This window comes from Sebastes umbrosus, chromosome 6 (genome assembly GCF_015220745.1).
Source record: "Sebastes umbrosus isolate fSebUmb1 chromosome 6, fSebUmb1.pri, whole genome shotgun sequence".
In the NCBI taxonomy this organism is placed as follows: domain Eukaryota; kingdom Metazoa; phylum Chordata; class Actinopteri; order Perciformes; family Sebastidae; genus Sebastes; species Sebastes umbrosus.
Window position 1 is genome coordinate 13,116,240 of NC_051274.1, and position 14,886 is coordinate 13,131,125.

General features: G+C 39.7%; 1 protein-coding gene across 4 annotated transcripts; it reads right to left on the reverse strand.

Moving 5' to 3' along the window:
* Positions 1-2,647: 2,647 nt before the first annotated feature.
* si:ch211-167b20.8 (protein phosphatase 1 regulatory subunit 3A) lies at positions 2,648-13,516 on the reverse strand. 4 transcript variants are annotated; one of them, XM_037772884.1, is made up of 5 exons: positions 12,376-13,516; positions 7,745-7,797; positions 7,258-7,346; positions 6,903-6,929; positions 4,343-4,476 (listed from the first exon to the last, which is right to left on the reverse strand). In XM_037772884.1, the coding sequence occupies exons 1-4, from the start codon at positions 13,263-13,265 to the stop codon at positions 6,903-6,905; spliced, it is 1,059 nt and encodes a 352-aa protein (XP_037628812.1). In that variant the 5' UTR covers positions 13,266-13,516; the 3' UTR covers positions 4,343-4,476. The 4 variants fall into 4 exon arrangements, with proteins under 4 accessions (XP_037628810.1, XP_037628811.1, XP_037628812.1 ...); XM_037772885.1 differs by having other exon boundaries at positions 7,258-7,343; positions 12,376-13,514; XM_037772882.1 differs by lacking the exon at positions 6,903-6,929 and having other exon boundaries at positions 2,648-4,476; positions 12,376-13,511.
* Positions 13,517-14,886: the final 1,370 nt, after the last annotated feature.

The following is a 14,886-nucleotide window of genomic DNA, read 5'->3' on the forward strand; positions in this document are numbered from 1 at the left end:
AAAACTGTGTAATAACACTAGTAAACCCAAAATACTATGATTGTATTGGTGTAATATAACATATTTATTGATTGTCAGATACCTTACCTAAAAGAGGTATTTGTCAGTGTGCCAAAGCGCAGGCTGCCTGCTAAGTGGCCAACTGTGACACATTCTCTGCCAGCTATTTTATATTGCTATCTGGCCGTCTTAATATGATCTTTTATATCATTTCCACCCGTGCGCGACTGAATATGTGTGCAGAATGCAGCATTTTCAATGCCGGTATAATTCACGAATGAAGGAACCTCTTGGAGCTCTTTAGAAAAGGCCGACTTTCTCTTCGGCATGACAGCTAACCGTTAGCGTACTGACAGGTTCTGTCAGAAAGAGTCACAAATGTCATAGCAACAGTCCTGACAACGACACAGATTGATTGACACACATAGGCTACAGACTGTGCTGAATTCAGACGTGTGGGGCATTGTTCATGTTTTTATATTGGGTTAGGTATTAATGAGTGAGACAGAACATGGTAAGCGTCTATGTAAGCACTGAAAACAAGTATAATAATAATGATATTTTAATTATGGTGAAAACCGGGATAATTTGGTAGCGAATGTTGAAAACCTGGGACATTAGCCCCAAATTTCGTATTGAGTACTTTTAAGTATGTAGCCTATTTATGCTGTATTAGCCATGCTGGTGGTGTCGCTAAAGGTATGGCATTGTTACTTTGTTCATATCTGAAATATCTCAACAACTATGGATTGAAATGACAGTTTGTACAGACATTCATGGTCCCCAAAGGATAAAGCCTAAATATTTTGATGATTCCTCAGACTTTTCCTCTATAGCGCCACCATGAGGTTGACATTTGTGGTTTGGAAATTTAACATCTTCATGACCCCCTCAGGATGAACATCTTTGGTTAACCAATAACTTGTCATAAAGCGCCATCATTAGGTCACAACATGACACTCACATCAGCATCAGCTGTACTTTGTATTTGGTGCAGATGCTAACAAACTGAACTAAGATTGTGACAATAATACTGTACCTGCTAAGCATGTTAGCATTATCATTGTGAGCATGTTAGCATGCTGACGTTGTTTAGCTCAAAGCACCTCTGTGCCCAAGTAGTTTTGTTAAACCTAACATAGTAGTGTTTTTGAGTTTTCTTTTGTTTCAGTTAACAACGGTAACCACGAGTTTTAAACTGCGACCGTAATCCGGGAGAAAATATGTTTTCCGCAAAAAATTGAGAATGCAGTTTAGATGTATGGGAAGGAACACAATTTTGTAGGAGATAGGGTTGTTCGGGATGAATACAGTTTTATCTTGTCCACTGGAAATGGATATTTTTTGAATTACAATACTATAATCATACTGGCTGATTCACCCTCAGACTCCATTTAAAATACCCAGTGGTTAAAGTGATATATTTCTGTATAATCTTGGGGGCATTTTGCCTTTATTTGATACCAAACAGAAGGGAGGTGACAGGACGTGAGGGATGCAACAAAAGTCCCCAAAAGGGGCAAGCATTTATGCCATATAAGATGATTTCCAGTGACAAGATGACTGGTCTGATAAGAAGCAGGCCTACATTTATTTTTAGTTTAAAAGTTAATGTTTTAAAGGCTTTCTTCAATGTTGAAAGTGGAATGTTTTCATTCTTCTTCACGTTTTCCTTCTGTCAAATATATTATTTAAGTAAAAGCTGGTACTCCCCACTGTTTCAACTGTTTCAACTGTTTCTTATGATGAAACAGCTCCACTGAAACCAACTAAACCGACCCTCATGAAGTAAGAGTGAGAAAATACCCTATTAAACTGCTGTTTAGCAATAATGTCACAACACTCACAGAACCTCTTTTGAAATCACCGCTTAACACTTCTTTCAGCGGTGTATTGCTTTGAAAAGGCATTAATTATTTCAAAGTGAATGTCTGTTGTAGACTTCACACTGATTATCCTCCTTGGGTCAGTTTTAAGTCTGCTTAAATTTTTAATACATTCCACATTCAAGCTATGTGACCATCACACTAATTAATCACTCCCACCCTTTTGCCTGCACAAGTCTATGAAATGAGAGTGTGCTCTGATTAATAATTGTTTTTTAAGGCCAAATATATAATCCACATAATCCAAAGGATACCTGACATTCAAGGACAGGTTTGTGGGTTTGAAGTTAATAAAGTTAATACAGTAAATTGATTCAGCAGGAGACACTGGAGTAGTTCATAAGAGTCTTAAAGGCTCATGTGATCAAAAATAAAGATGATATCTCATCAGCCTATCATTACTATTATCAGAAATAGTCGAGGCATTTCATCATGTAGCATCGGAGGGGGTTTCCTGGGAATCGTCAGCTTTGAAACACTGATCTCAGCTTACAATAGCCAGTGTGCTCTATACTCTATGACACCCTGGCTTCAGTGCAATGCATGACCTTTGGCTTCTCTCTGCAGCTCATGTTACCGTCTGTGTATTTCCACTTCAAGCAAAGCCGACCGCGCTCCAGAGAGACAGAGACGCTAAAGGCTCTGATGTTATTTCTGTGTCAGTCTCTCTGCGCTGCAGTGTCATTACTGTGCATGAAGCTGTCATGCACACATAATTTTTTTGCAGAGCGGTGAAAAGAAAAAATAAACAAACACAGTGGTACAGGATATAGGACCACGTTTAATGGCAATACACTGCAAAAACTTTCATCACTTCAAACACGTCATTCAGTGCTTCAGTCTGTCTGTGAGGTTGTCGGAGTAGTGCTACAAAACTTTGTGTTGTGCAACAACAACAACAATGTGGGTTTACTAGCAAGAACCAACTGGAAGACTTATCAAATGAAATGTGCAATAGAGAGGAATAAATATGTCACACTGGACAGTTTTCCACTTTCGTCCCTCAAGCAGCATTTCAAACTTACTATAGGTCGTTTTTTAGGCATTAAGGCAAAAATACTTCACATAACAACGTTTCACTTTTACATTTTGTAAACAACATTTGTATAACAAATCTCTTTAGCGTCCCACTACGGTACTGTTTTTTGTCCTTCATTAAAGACATAACAACACATGGAATTCACACAAGTTAAATTCATGGCAGTGGGGTTGGACGACAACCTTATCTACGCTCACAACGACAATGAAAAACCAAGTGCATCATAGGACTGATTGAATAAATCAGAATATAACACCACATCTCCACATGACAAGAAAAAAGTAATTACAGACCACTTACAGTACAAAACATCAATGATGTGCTTTAGTATTAGAGTGATCACAATGTTGTTGTAGAAATGGGGTATTACAGTAGTTGACTACTATTCTATTACTTTCTATAACACTTGTTTCACAGGATGAAAATACCACCAACATTTTGTGTAATTACTTTCTCCTTGCATTGGATTTTACATGGAAACACTCACAAATTGTACCCTTTCATTTCATGAAAATGTAATCTAAAAATTCACACAGTGATACACAAAGTCAACAGGAGACTAGAGTGTGTTTTGTTTTGTTTTTTAACTTGTTGGCATATTTTGGAATCATGAAAAGGCACTTCAGATCAGAATGAACTTTTGTGGCAGAATCACAAACGGCGCAGGACCAAAAGCAGTCCGATGAAGAAGAGGGCGCTTGGTTCCTGCAACACTATCGAGAGGGAGACAACTCCACTCAGAAAGATGATGGATGGCATCAGATACCTGTTTGCGTCATGCTCAGCCTGGAGCTCCTCTGTGTTTGGTAGATTCTCTAATAACGTGTCGGGGCAAATCTGGGGAGCATCTTCCTTCTCTTCCCAGGCTGAGGCAGACTGAAGAGCTACATTTTGGCTTGCGTTCTCTGTGCGTTCAGGTGATGGTGGAGCTTCAACTTCTGCTCCCAGAGATGACTCGCTCTCTGCCACAGGAGACGAAGGCGTACTGCCTTCATGATTTGCTGCGGACCTGGTGGAACCCTCCGATAATCCTGCAACAAGTTCATTCAATCCCACTGCGACCTCTCGCTCAGAGCCCGGAGTCACACTGGGAGCAGAGACGCACTCAGCGGGCAGTTCAAGACAAGGACGACCGACAGGGCTGTCGGTCGATCCGTCCTCTCCTGTTGTTGGCCACGGATATGTGGTAGGAAGATGCACGCATGAGGCCTCAGAGGGAGGGATTTCCTCTCTGCCAATCTGGGAACTGTCTGATCTCGGCCTTGACTCTTGCAGAGAGGGAGTTGAAGCCGGCAGCGGTGCACAGGGACTACTGTCTATGGGCTGCTCTGACGTTAATTCACAGTGAAGTCTGGGTAAAGGCTGTGACTTATTTGGCTGGACCGATTCGCTGGCATAGTGTACAAAGGATGAATTAGTTTGAAGTGCGGTTTCGGAAGACATGTAAGGGAATCGTTCACCTGGGGATACAGTGTGAGCGGACAGTGTGCCATCAACAGATGGAAGGTCTTGGTTGGGTGGGACACACGGACCAGTTGGGTGAACAGCAATCTGTTAAAGTAAAAAAGCGAAACAACGGTGACAGCTAGGAGAGTATAAAGACAAAGGGGAAATATTTGTATTCCACATTAACATTGCACGCAGAGAGAGGAAAAGCATTTTACTGCATACTAATGCTTTTCTGTGAAATGGATCCCATGCTGATAAAGTAATTGTGAGCAAATGCAAACAAAACAGGTGCAGTATGATGGGATTGACTGACATTGCTTTTCAAAATTATTGGCAAAAATGTACATTTGAATGCTTTGACTTCCCTTTTCATAAGAATAAATGGTGTAAAGAGATAGTCCAAAGATATTTTTTTTTTCAGCTCAAGGGTATCCAAGGGAGAAGGAAAAGAGCTCAATGCAATTTTTCATTATGTTATCCCAAATTTACCCAATGTACATTGGTTGGTGATTGTTTTTTTCCTTTGAACACCAGGAACTTGAACTACTGCCATCCCTAAAAGACCCTTATTTTCATTTGCACTTGATTTTTTATCAAAAAAGGGAAAATAGTTAATAATATAGAGCTTTGCCAACTGAGAGGCTGCTGTGACAAACATCCAAGGTCGAATCAAGATGAAATCACGACAATATAAAAGCAAAAGACAGATAACAAAAACAGCACCCAGAAGAACAAGTGCAAGACCAAGACACATACAACACAAATAACAGAAGGGCTAAGATAGAGCATGTGTATAGATAAAAATGTTACGACATAACACCATGTTATTCTGATGAAACTCAGTAGAGCTCAGATCTCCGCCAGGTGTGTCTTCAACGACCACTGCTGTAATGTTTGATTGGATGAATACCAACCACAATTGCCCCCCATGTAGACCGCAAGCGTATCAGACGCGCTCTCATTTTAATCCATGCAGCTGTTAAACTGCAGTTGACAGTGTAACACACACTGACTGTTTAACGCTTCCTCTAAACAGAAACTGTCAGTCCTGTTGTGTTTAGTTCTGTTTGCACTTAGCTCTGTTAGCTGTATTAGCCTCGTTAGCATACAGTCATAAATGAGCACAAAAAATATTAGGCTGATGGATTCATCATTATCCAGCGAGATTAGCCGTGGAGAGGCAGACAGACACAGAGATGCACACACAAACAGGACCAAATACATCATCTCCTGGCAGAGAAAATTACAACAATATTGAGTGAAACATACATGTATAATTTTGTATGCTGCCATTTTTGTCATTGGAACGCCATGTTTCATAAACTTACACCAAATACTTTCTTTGTCCCAAGAGAACACTTTCTTAGTGAGAAACCTATTCAAAAATGATCTTTATAGCCCCACAAATTGAGCGAAAAGGGAAACCAACCTTTTGCACACAACTGAATGCTCAGCAAGTGAGCCATTAAAACGGTCGATTCTGGCAATTATACTGACAACAATTTAACTTGAGAGTAATAAAACAAAACTTTGTCAGGAATGATAGAGTCTGAATGTTTAACCCCTGAAATATAGTGGATGACATATAAGGAAAAAATTTACCAATTGGATGGAGCTGATGTTCATACAGTAGTTGACTGGTTCATCTCGAAAGGGAAACAACATGCATGTGAATACTGATGTAAAACAAACATTAATATGAACTTGATGAGTACATGCCTAACAGATATATGTGTAGTATCAGTGAGTCATTAATACCAGATTGCATGTTACTCTGTTAAGAGGTGGAATGACATACATCTATTTGACTGACTGGGCTGAATGTTGAAACAGTGTTATGCCGACAGACTGCAACTTCCTTTTCTTCTGAAAAACAAATTTCTTCCAGTCTGATATGTTTTATGTATGGAACCGTTCCAAAATCAACTTTTGTTTTGCCAAAATGCTAATGTAAGCCCCCAGGTAATCCTAGTTTTAAGCAGCTCTTTTCCACCATATTGAGCATCGCTGAAACAAAGCACTCATGTGGCAACTCTACATTTAAAGGAATAGTTCGACATTTTAGGGAAATACATTTATTTGCTTTCTTGCCAACAGAAGATTGATACCACTCCCATGTCATATGAGTATGTATCTAGCTTCTCTTCTAACTCTCAGTAATAAAGCAATAAATGTATTTCCCAAAATGTTGAACTATTCCTTTAAAATAGCAACAGGGTCACTGTGATTGTGCAACCCTGTGTGTGGTCTGAAATAAGTTTCAGTTACATTTAATAACAAATAATTCAATATAAACACCTCGTACTGATGGTACATTTTCGGTCATAATCACAAATAATGTGAACATATGGACATGATTACACCTGGTGTGAATGAATATTAGTGCACTGAAAAGAGCATGAATTCAAATTAAATGTGGACAAAATCAAAAGGTGCAAAAACATGAAGAGCATGCGTCATGATATAAATACAATAAGAAGTGGACAAGGAAAGGACTCGTGCTACAGCGGTGAGAAGCGAGACGTTACCTAAGTTGTTGCTGAAGCTTCAATGAGCTGTGAACAATATAAACAACCAGCGCCAAAGATGATGAGCGTTGAACAGAATTTTTTGTTATTTTTTATTAGACTAAAGGGAAAAAGCACTTAGCCTGCTTACCTGTTAAAAGGGAATGTGTCAACAACTGCATGCAAATCAAGTTAATTTGAACCTAATCCAACAAGTAATTTGCTAAATATGTGTCCTCTGTTGGCAAGTCAGTACATGTGGTGGACTATTTTGACTTTTGCAGGTCATAGACAGTTCATAAAGAAAATAACAGAGATGAATTTATTCTGTTAAAAGCAGCTCCTTTCTTTCCTGTTCTTCTGATTTGACACTTACCTCTATGTCGATCTCCGGCTGTACGATGTCTGGGCAGACAGCTGTAGGTCTGACAAGTCCTGACCTGGAGGTCCCTGCTTCTTCTTCTGCTGATGTAAAATAGATGATTACGCTGTGAGAGCCTGAGTAGTCTAATTGAAGAGGCACTCCACAGATGAAAACATTTGCGTCGTGTCTTCTGTGCCTCAAATCGGATCTCGGGTTTGAGACTTAAATCTTATCACAGAAAGGCTGCATTCATTACATACTTGCCATTTACAGTAGGAGGCAGGGGGACTACCGAGTTACATTATGGGAAATGTAGGATTCAACATTTTTAATCCCTAACTTCATGGAAGTGCAATACTTGCGGAGTAGCCTGCCACTTTAACTAAGCTGATCACCTTACATCCTATGCAATACAATCATATATAATTATCCATTATGTTAATGTTTAATCATTTATGTCTCAGCTGTCTGATTTTGGACGACAACAGTCATGCTGTACCTTGATACTTTTCCAGCTCATCCTCTGAATCGAAATCATCATAATCATCCATACTGAAAAAAAAGAGAGACATCTGGGTTATTAAACAATACATATCAAATATGTATCTACAGGATTTTACACTTTACACACAGATCTAGTTCCTAGAAACCAACATTGTATTAATGCAAAACACAAGCCTAATAATGATTATGTATTAAAAGGATAGTTTAAGTGTTCAAGTTTGTTTATGTTATTGTGAGACTTTGGTTAGTTTGGATTCACCAAAGGCACACAATAGCGCAAACAAACCCACTGATCGAGGCAGCGGTAGACCAGCAGTAACCGTTTTCTGTGAGGTAAAATTACAGTTTTTTTCAATGGAGTCTGGTGGCTTTGGTGAGAGCATAGATGGATTCAACGGCTTCAGTTCCCCATCGGAAAGGGCTGTCTGACGGCAAAGTGAAGCGGTGAAAATATTCTAAATATAGCTTACACTTAAACTGATATTGATCTTTTTTAGGTGGCTAAAATATGTTTTGCTGACGGCCCCGTCCACAGCAGTACATTGCTTTGGTTCCGTGCGGTAACTCCTGTCTGTTTCTCCAAACTGGGCGCGTATCGACCGTCATCTACAGAAGGTAACACACTGACTATGGATAAGTACCTCATGCAACCCCACTTCAAAACACCGGAACTATCCCTTTAAAATACAAAATGTGTAGCGTCATCTTTATACAGTGTCATACTGGTTGATGTGTGGGCAGACGCAGTAGGTGAGACCTTTGAGATAAAAGGATTTGGATATACAGCGAGACAAGAAAATGTCCATTTGTCTTACTATGGCTTTGTAATCAAGTCCTCCACAAGGTTACTCAGACAGTTTGGTATTTAAGATTCATCTTGGGTTGTAAAAGCAGCATCTGAATCAGCTGACAAAAGTAGTGGCCATGACTGAAAATAAATAATTTGGGCCCCGAGATTGAAAACAGTAGTTAATGTATAAAGAAGGCACATTTTAAATGGCAGAGGAAGGTGGTCATACACCATCATTAACACCTGTTATGGATAATTAGGCTTAATATTTGCTGACGCAGTTTGGCTGTTAATGTGCTGAATTAGCCATTTTAATCGAATGTGGCTGGGCATCTCTTATTATTGTATTGGACTGTACATTTTGTAAGGTTCTTCTCTCTGAATTGCTGCACCGGCTGTTTTAACGCCTCAGTGATGACACATCATTAGTGTTTGTTAAAGTACAGGGCGAGGTGGGAAATTACTGACTGAGGTTGGGTGAGGGTGAGGGTCACTGAAACGTACAAGTGCAATATAAGCCAGCAGAAGTCATATTTTTATACTGAAGTTTATGTCTCAAATGTAATTGTGGTGACCGTTGTGACACTGGGATATTTCAGCTAAATGCCTCTCTTTGGCTGCCCACGGACATATAATCCATGTCCTTCTAACACCCATGACAGGTGTTTTCATATAAATCATATAAATGATGGGATAATAATCTGCAAAAATAATGGCGCGAAAATGTTTTCTATAAGAAGGCTCTTCTATTGAAGGAGGGGGTGTTGCAGCATTGCCTCGAGTCTTGCAGAGGATGCCAAAGGAACTAAAGGTCAAGAAGTGTGAGCAGCATGTGACAGGGGCTGTTAATACTCCTTGTGCTTATTGCGCTTCCAGCTGGATAGATTTATAATCTGATAGAGATATGACAAAGATATTTGCATTATGCATGCCTGGTGATGTGAGGTCACCAAATACTTTAAACGCTTTATTAGTCAACATTTCGGTCAACCGTTGACCGAAACGTTGACTAATAAAGCAGAGAAAAGTGTGTGCGCCAGCAAGTCATTTTTTTGAAAAAGTACATATTGGAGGGGATCTACTCCCAGCACCAAAAACTATTTTGAGAATGTGCATGTTTTCCTCTCCTACAAAAATACTTTTTCCCATAGACTTAAATTGGGAAAGACACAGCTGTAACTCAGCGGATAATGTTTTTAGATAAATCAACTTCCCAGTATGAACACTTGAACAGCCCTTATGCAAATCATTAGGTCCTAAACATTGTAAAATGCTCTAATAGCTGAATCCAGAGTTATTTCCCTTCCTCCGTTCGTGTGAATGAGACCCAGATCGTGGCTGCAGTGAGAGCTGGGGTTAAAGAAAACGCTACGGCGCCTGCTCTGTGGGCCCAATGGATGCGGAATGACCCGGCTACTTTATCACTTGGCAGTTGATCCATATTGGTTTCATGCGCCACTGAGCAACTCTCATAGAAATGAACGGGAGCCTGCCTCCAACGCTGTATCCAGTTCTCTTTATACATCCATGTGCTACTGTAGAAACATGGCAGACTCTGTGAAGAGGACCCGCTCCCTATGTAGATAGAAACGGCCCATTTGAAGCTAATGAAAACACAACCATTCTTAGTTTCAGGTGAGTACACACTAATGAAAACATTTGTTATGATTATTATATTCCATTTTTGCTATTAGATCCCTTGAAATGTTACACACTGGCCCTTTAAGACTGAGGCAAAACAAATATATATGGAAAAACAGCATCCTTCCTGCTCTGGTCTTAGACAGTATTCACTATCAGCTATGTGTGATATCTATATTTACCTGAGGTGGATACACTTCAGTTAAATGTAAACTAAACCAAACTGAACCTACTGTATGTGTAATACTTATTAACATACAGTAAGTAAAACATTCCAGTGTCTAGACGTCCCATAGTAACCTTTCCTCCCACTGGCTGCCTTGTTAATGTGTCCAAATCTAATTATCAGTGAACTTCAAAGCATCTAATGAATCTATAATGGTTGCTACGGTGGGGACGCCGGTTCGGTTTTCTGCTCCCCAAACTCCCTTCTTTTTCAATCAGTGACTCATCCATCCCTAACAACCCATCTGGCCCCTTCCAGCGTCCAAACAGACCTACATGACAACTACATCAGTGTACACCCTGTTTGCTCCTTTTATGGGTCCCTATGAGCTCGAGGGACTTTTTTCCTGCTGCCTTCTGTCTCCATCGCTGCGTACATTGTGAGATTCATCACACACTTTCATGTCGATGTAACAATAAACCAGACGTTTAATTCTTCCTCTCAGGGATTAGCTGATTTAAGTGGAGTAAATAAGGAAGAGAAGTGGTTTTGAGTGCCAGTCGCCAACTACTCAAGGGAAAGAAGCCAATCTGCTCCATTGAAATTGCTCTGCTCTTCTGTGACTCTGATAGAAAAGGTCAGAGGTAAATTTAATGCAGGGAAAACGTCAGGCCTGAAAACGACACCTGCCCTTTTGACTATTTTGATCGCCCTCACACACCACTGGACGATTGGCATTCTGAGGGAGGTGTGTACTCTCTCCAAAACTCTTTCACTGGAGACACCAAAGATACCAGCCATAAACTACCTTAACTTGATACCTTTGATTCTCACCCTTGTGCTCTCATTATGCCACAGACTGTGCAACTGTGTTTATTAAGATTCTGCTTCTGTACTAAATGCAGTCTCCAGGCAGAGCAACTGAATAAAGCTGAATGCTCATTTCCGCCACAAAACCTCGCAGGGAATTAGTAGGCAACTGGAGCTCTGCAGCTGTTGCACAACCCCAATGTCAAGCGCTTTTTGTGACTTATGTCTTTATGATTTGACGTCTAATATGGAACCTATGCCAAAGTTAAGGCTATTTATTTGATAACGGGGTCTGAAAGTATTATCAATCAGAAATGATTGTGCCTTTGAGCGTCTTAATTTTCCCTTTGGACACCTTGCGACGCCTTTACGCAGACTGAGGTTTTACCAACAATAATAAATAGTAGGGCTGTCAAAGTTAATGCGATAATAACGCAAATTTGTTTTAACGCCACTATTTTTTTTAAACACTTTATCTATGTTCGGATGTCGTAGCAGGCTAGAGTGAAGATACTGGTATCCTATGAAACAACAAAACCTAAGGAATCCATTTGTACCAACCATGTCATACTAGCATGTCGCGAAGTACATTAAATAACGCTCCAAACGTGCGATACAGTTTGGCGAGGAAAAACTGTCTTGGCCATTTTCAAAAGGGTCCCTTGACCTCTGACCTCTAGATATGTGAATGAAAACGGGTTCTATGGGTACCCACAAGTCTCCCCTTTACAGACATGCCCACTTTATGATAATCACATGCAGTTTTGGGGCAAGTCATAGTAAAGTCAGCACACTGACACACTGATAGCTGTTGTTGCCTGTTGGGCTGCAGTCTGCCATGTTATGATTTGAGCATATTTTTTATGCTAAATGCAGTACCTGTGAGGGTTTCTGGACAATATTTGTCATTGTTTTGTGTTGTTAATTGATTTCCAATAATAAATATATACATACATTTGCATAGAGCAAGCATATTTACCCACTCCCATGTTGACAAGAGTATTAAATACTTGACAAATCTCCCTTTAAAGGTACATTTTGAACAGATTAATCACGCTTAACTATTTTAATCGATTGACAGCCCTAATATATAGTGATCAGATCTGTGGAGGTCAGAGGTCAAAGGAATCTCAGGCACACAACAAATGGTCTGTTAAATATGCATCCATTTGGTCTGACAAATGAAAGCATGTCATATACAGGTGACAGAGAGATTTACCTGTAATCTTTTGGAGGTCTCAGGATACCTCTTACTTGCTGCATGTCGTTGTCGTTTGTCTTCGCCACATCATCTTCGTAGGACAGGAGCAGAGTGACCACATAGTTCATATGGGAGTTATTAGCCCAGTAGTCACCATCAGAGGTTTCATAGCGGACGACAAACTCAATGCGAGAGCCATGTGTGATGTAAGGTGGTGCAAAAGACAGCTTGAAGGAGAACTGATCTGTGGCCCCATCATGAGACCCCTGGACATACTCTGCTGGGTGATCAAAGTAAGTCACCCAGCTGTCCATGGTGGATCTGATGTAGACTGCTTTGTGGAAGGAGATGTTCTGGACTCGTATCAGCCCAGTGAATGCAAGTGGCTCATTCTCTGCTTGACACATCTGCTCGACCTCCACTTTATTAGATTGCACCTTCTGCAGCAGTGCATTGCTACAAGGTGCATTAAACTCAGGCTGCACATGATAGGTGGGCTCTCTCGCTGGTTTGCGATACTTTGCCTCCTCTTCCTCCCACCTTGCCCTCTCCTCTTCATCATCCGAATCAAAGGCAACAAATTCCTTCACATCCACCAGATCCCCACCTGTTGTGTCGGCGAATAGCACTCTCTTTCCTGCAGGCAGCGCCGACTGGATGCGCATATATTCGGCTGTCTCGTCGTGGATGGAGTGGCCTCGCTTTCTGGGCACCGGAGAGCATCTCGGGATGAGGCGGACGCTATCGATGTCCTCCTCTTCTTCATCATCATCATCATTATTGTTGTCCACGTCGTACATGCGGTACCTGTCTGCATTCTCGGCTGATTTGCCGTTTTTAATAGTGGTAAAAAGGCCCTCTTGACTCGGTATGGATAAAAAAGACATGTTTTTGCAGAAGTGTCTCATGGAAGCAGCAGCGCGCTGGAGAGAGGACACATATGGCGTCTCCAAAAAAACACGCTACCAAACACTCAGTGTAACATCCATCCAGAGCCTCTTTAGTAAGCGTGTGGCGTTAAATGTCACCCATGGAAACATGCCTCCACTGCCAGCCCCTTGTGATAGTGTATCCCCCTGGTTTTACATGCCTTTACGCATCGCTGTTTGGCTGCTGTCGCGGAAGGGAGCAGCCTCTAATTTTAGCTCTGACCTACAGGACAGACTCTCTCCATGCTCCAAATGTGTCTTTAAAAGTTGGTATAATCCTTCGACTCCCCCTTCTTCTGTTTGGTTTGGGCTGGCTAAACGCCCACTACTGGAAATAGGATGTTAAAATAATATATCAGCTTAATGCCAGTCTTATTATGACACATTTTTAAATATTAAAACCTTTTGCAGAAACTATCAGGTGGAAATTATTATTATTTGAGGATGGAGTCTATTTCATCACCATCGTTAAAAGGAAATTAAATAATTAATATACTCATTAATTGTATTCAAATTTTATTAAATGTATATGTATTATAACATATACATTTAATAAAATATGAATACAAAATGTGTCATAAGACTGGCATTGGCTGATTTGATATTATTTTAATATCCCATTTCCCACTACTGGAAATGGGATATTAAAATAAATATCACATCAGCCAATGCCAGTCTTATTATGACACATTTTTAAACAGTAAATATTAAAACCTTTTGCAGACACCATCAGGGTGGAAATTATTATTATTTCAGGATGGAGTCTATTTCATCACCATCCTTACAAGGAAATTAAATAATTAATATACTCATTAATTGTATTCATATTTTATTAAATGTATATGTGTTATAACATGCACCTGCTGCAAGCCCTAAATTATTCACAGTTTTATGTTATAAATAATGTTTATTTAGTGTGAAAGTTGTGTCATCCAATACATTACTGTTCATTTATCTAATTAATATGCTCATTAATTGTATTCATATTTTATTAAATGTATGTGTTATAACATGCACCTGCTGCAAGCCCTAAATTATTCACAGTTTTATGTTATAAATAATGTTTATTTAGTTTGCAAGTTGTGTCATCCAATACATTACTGATCATTCATCTGAGCACTGACAGCCATTTTAAATGCTGTGACTGTTATGCAATACAACTTATGGAGCCTACTCTTTTGTGGGGACCAAAAAATCCCAAATCCTAAATCCCAGATGAACATATAGTCAATAATTCAGAATCAGAATCAGAATCAGAATGGTGTTTATTGCCAGGTGTAAGAGGTATACACTAGGAATTTGCTTTGGTTTTGTTGGTGCAAGTAAGCAGTATAATAACAAAAAAAAAAATAGATAAAAATGTTAGAATAAAATAAGAATTAAAAAAAAGTGAAATTCTACCAATATACAATATACAAAATAAGCTATAAACAAAATAAAAATGACACTAATATTAGCCTATTTTATAGGGCCTAATCTTATTGCCAAAGAGAGAAAACAACCAAAATGTATAAATAATATTTATTTAGTGTGCAAGTTGTGTCATCCAATACATTACTGTTCATTCATCTGAGCACTGACAGCAATTTGAATGCTTTGA

What these genes read in the sequence shown, in the direction of transcription:
- si:ch211-167b20.8 (XM_037772882.1), bottom strand. Translation starts at nt 13,265, where the DNA reads ATGAGACACTTCTGCAAAAACATGTCTTTTTTATCCATACCGAGTCAA. An exon ending in AGACCTCCAAAAGATTACAG is followed by an intron (nt 7,798 to 12,375) that starts GTAAATCTCTCT and finishes CTTTTTTTTCAG; the next exon opens with TATGGATGATTATGATGATT. An exon ending in AGCCGGAGATCGACATAGAG is followed by an intron (nt 4,477 to 7,257) that starts GTAAGTGTCAAA and finishes TTACTTTAACAG; the next exon opens with ATTGCTGTTCACCCAACTGG.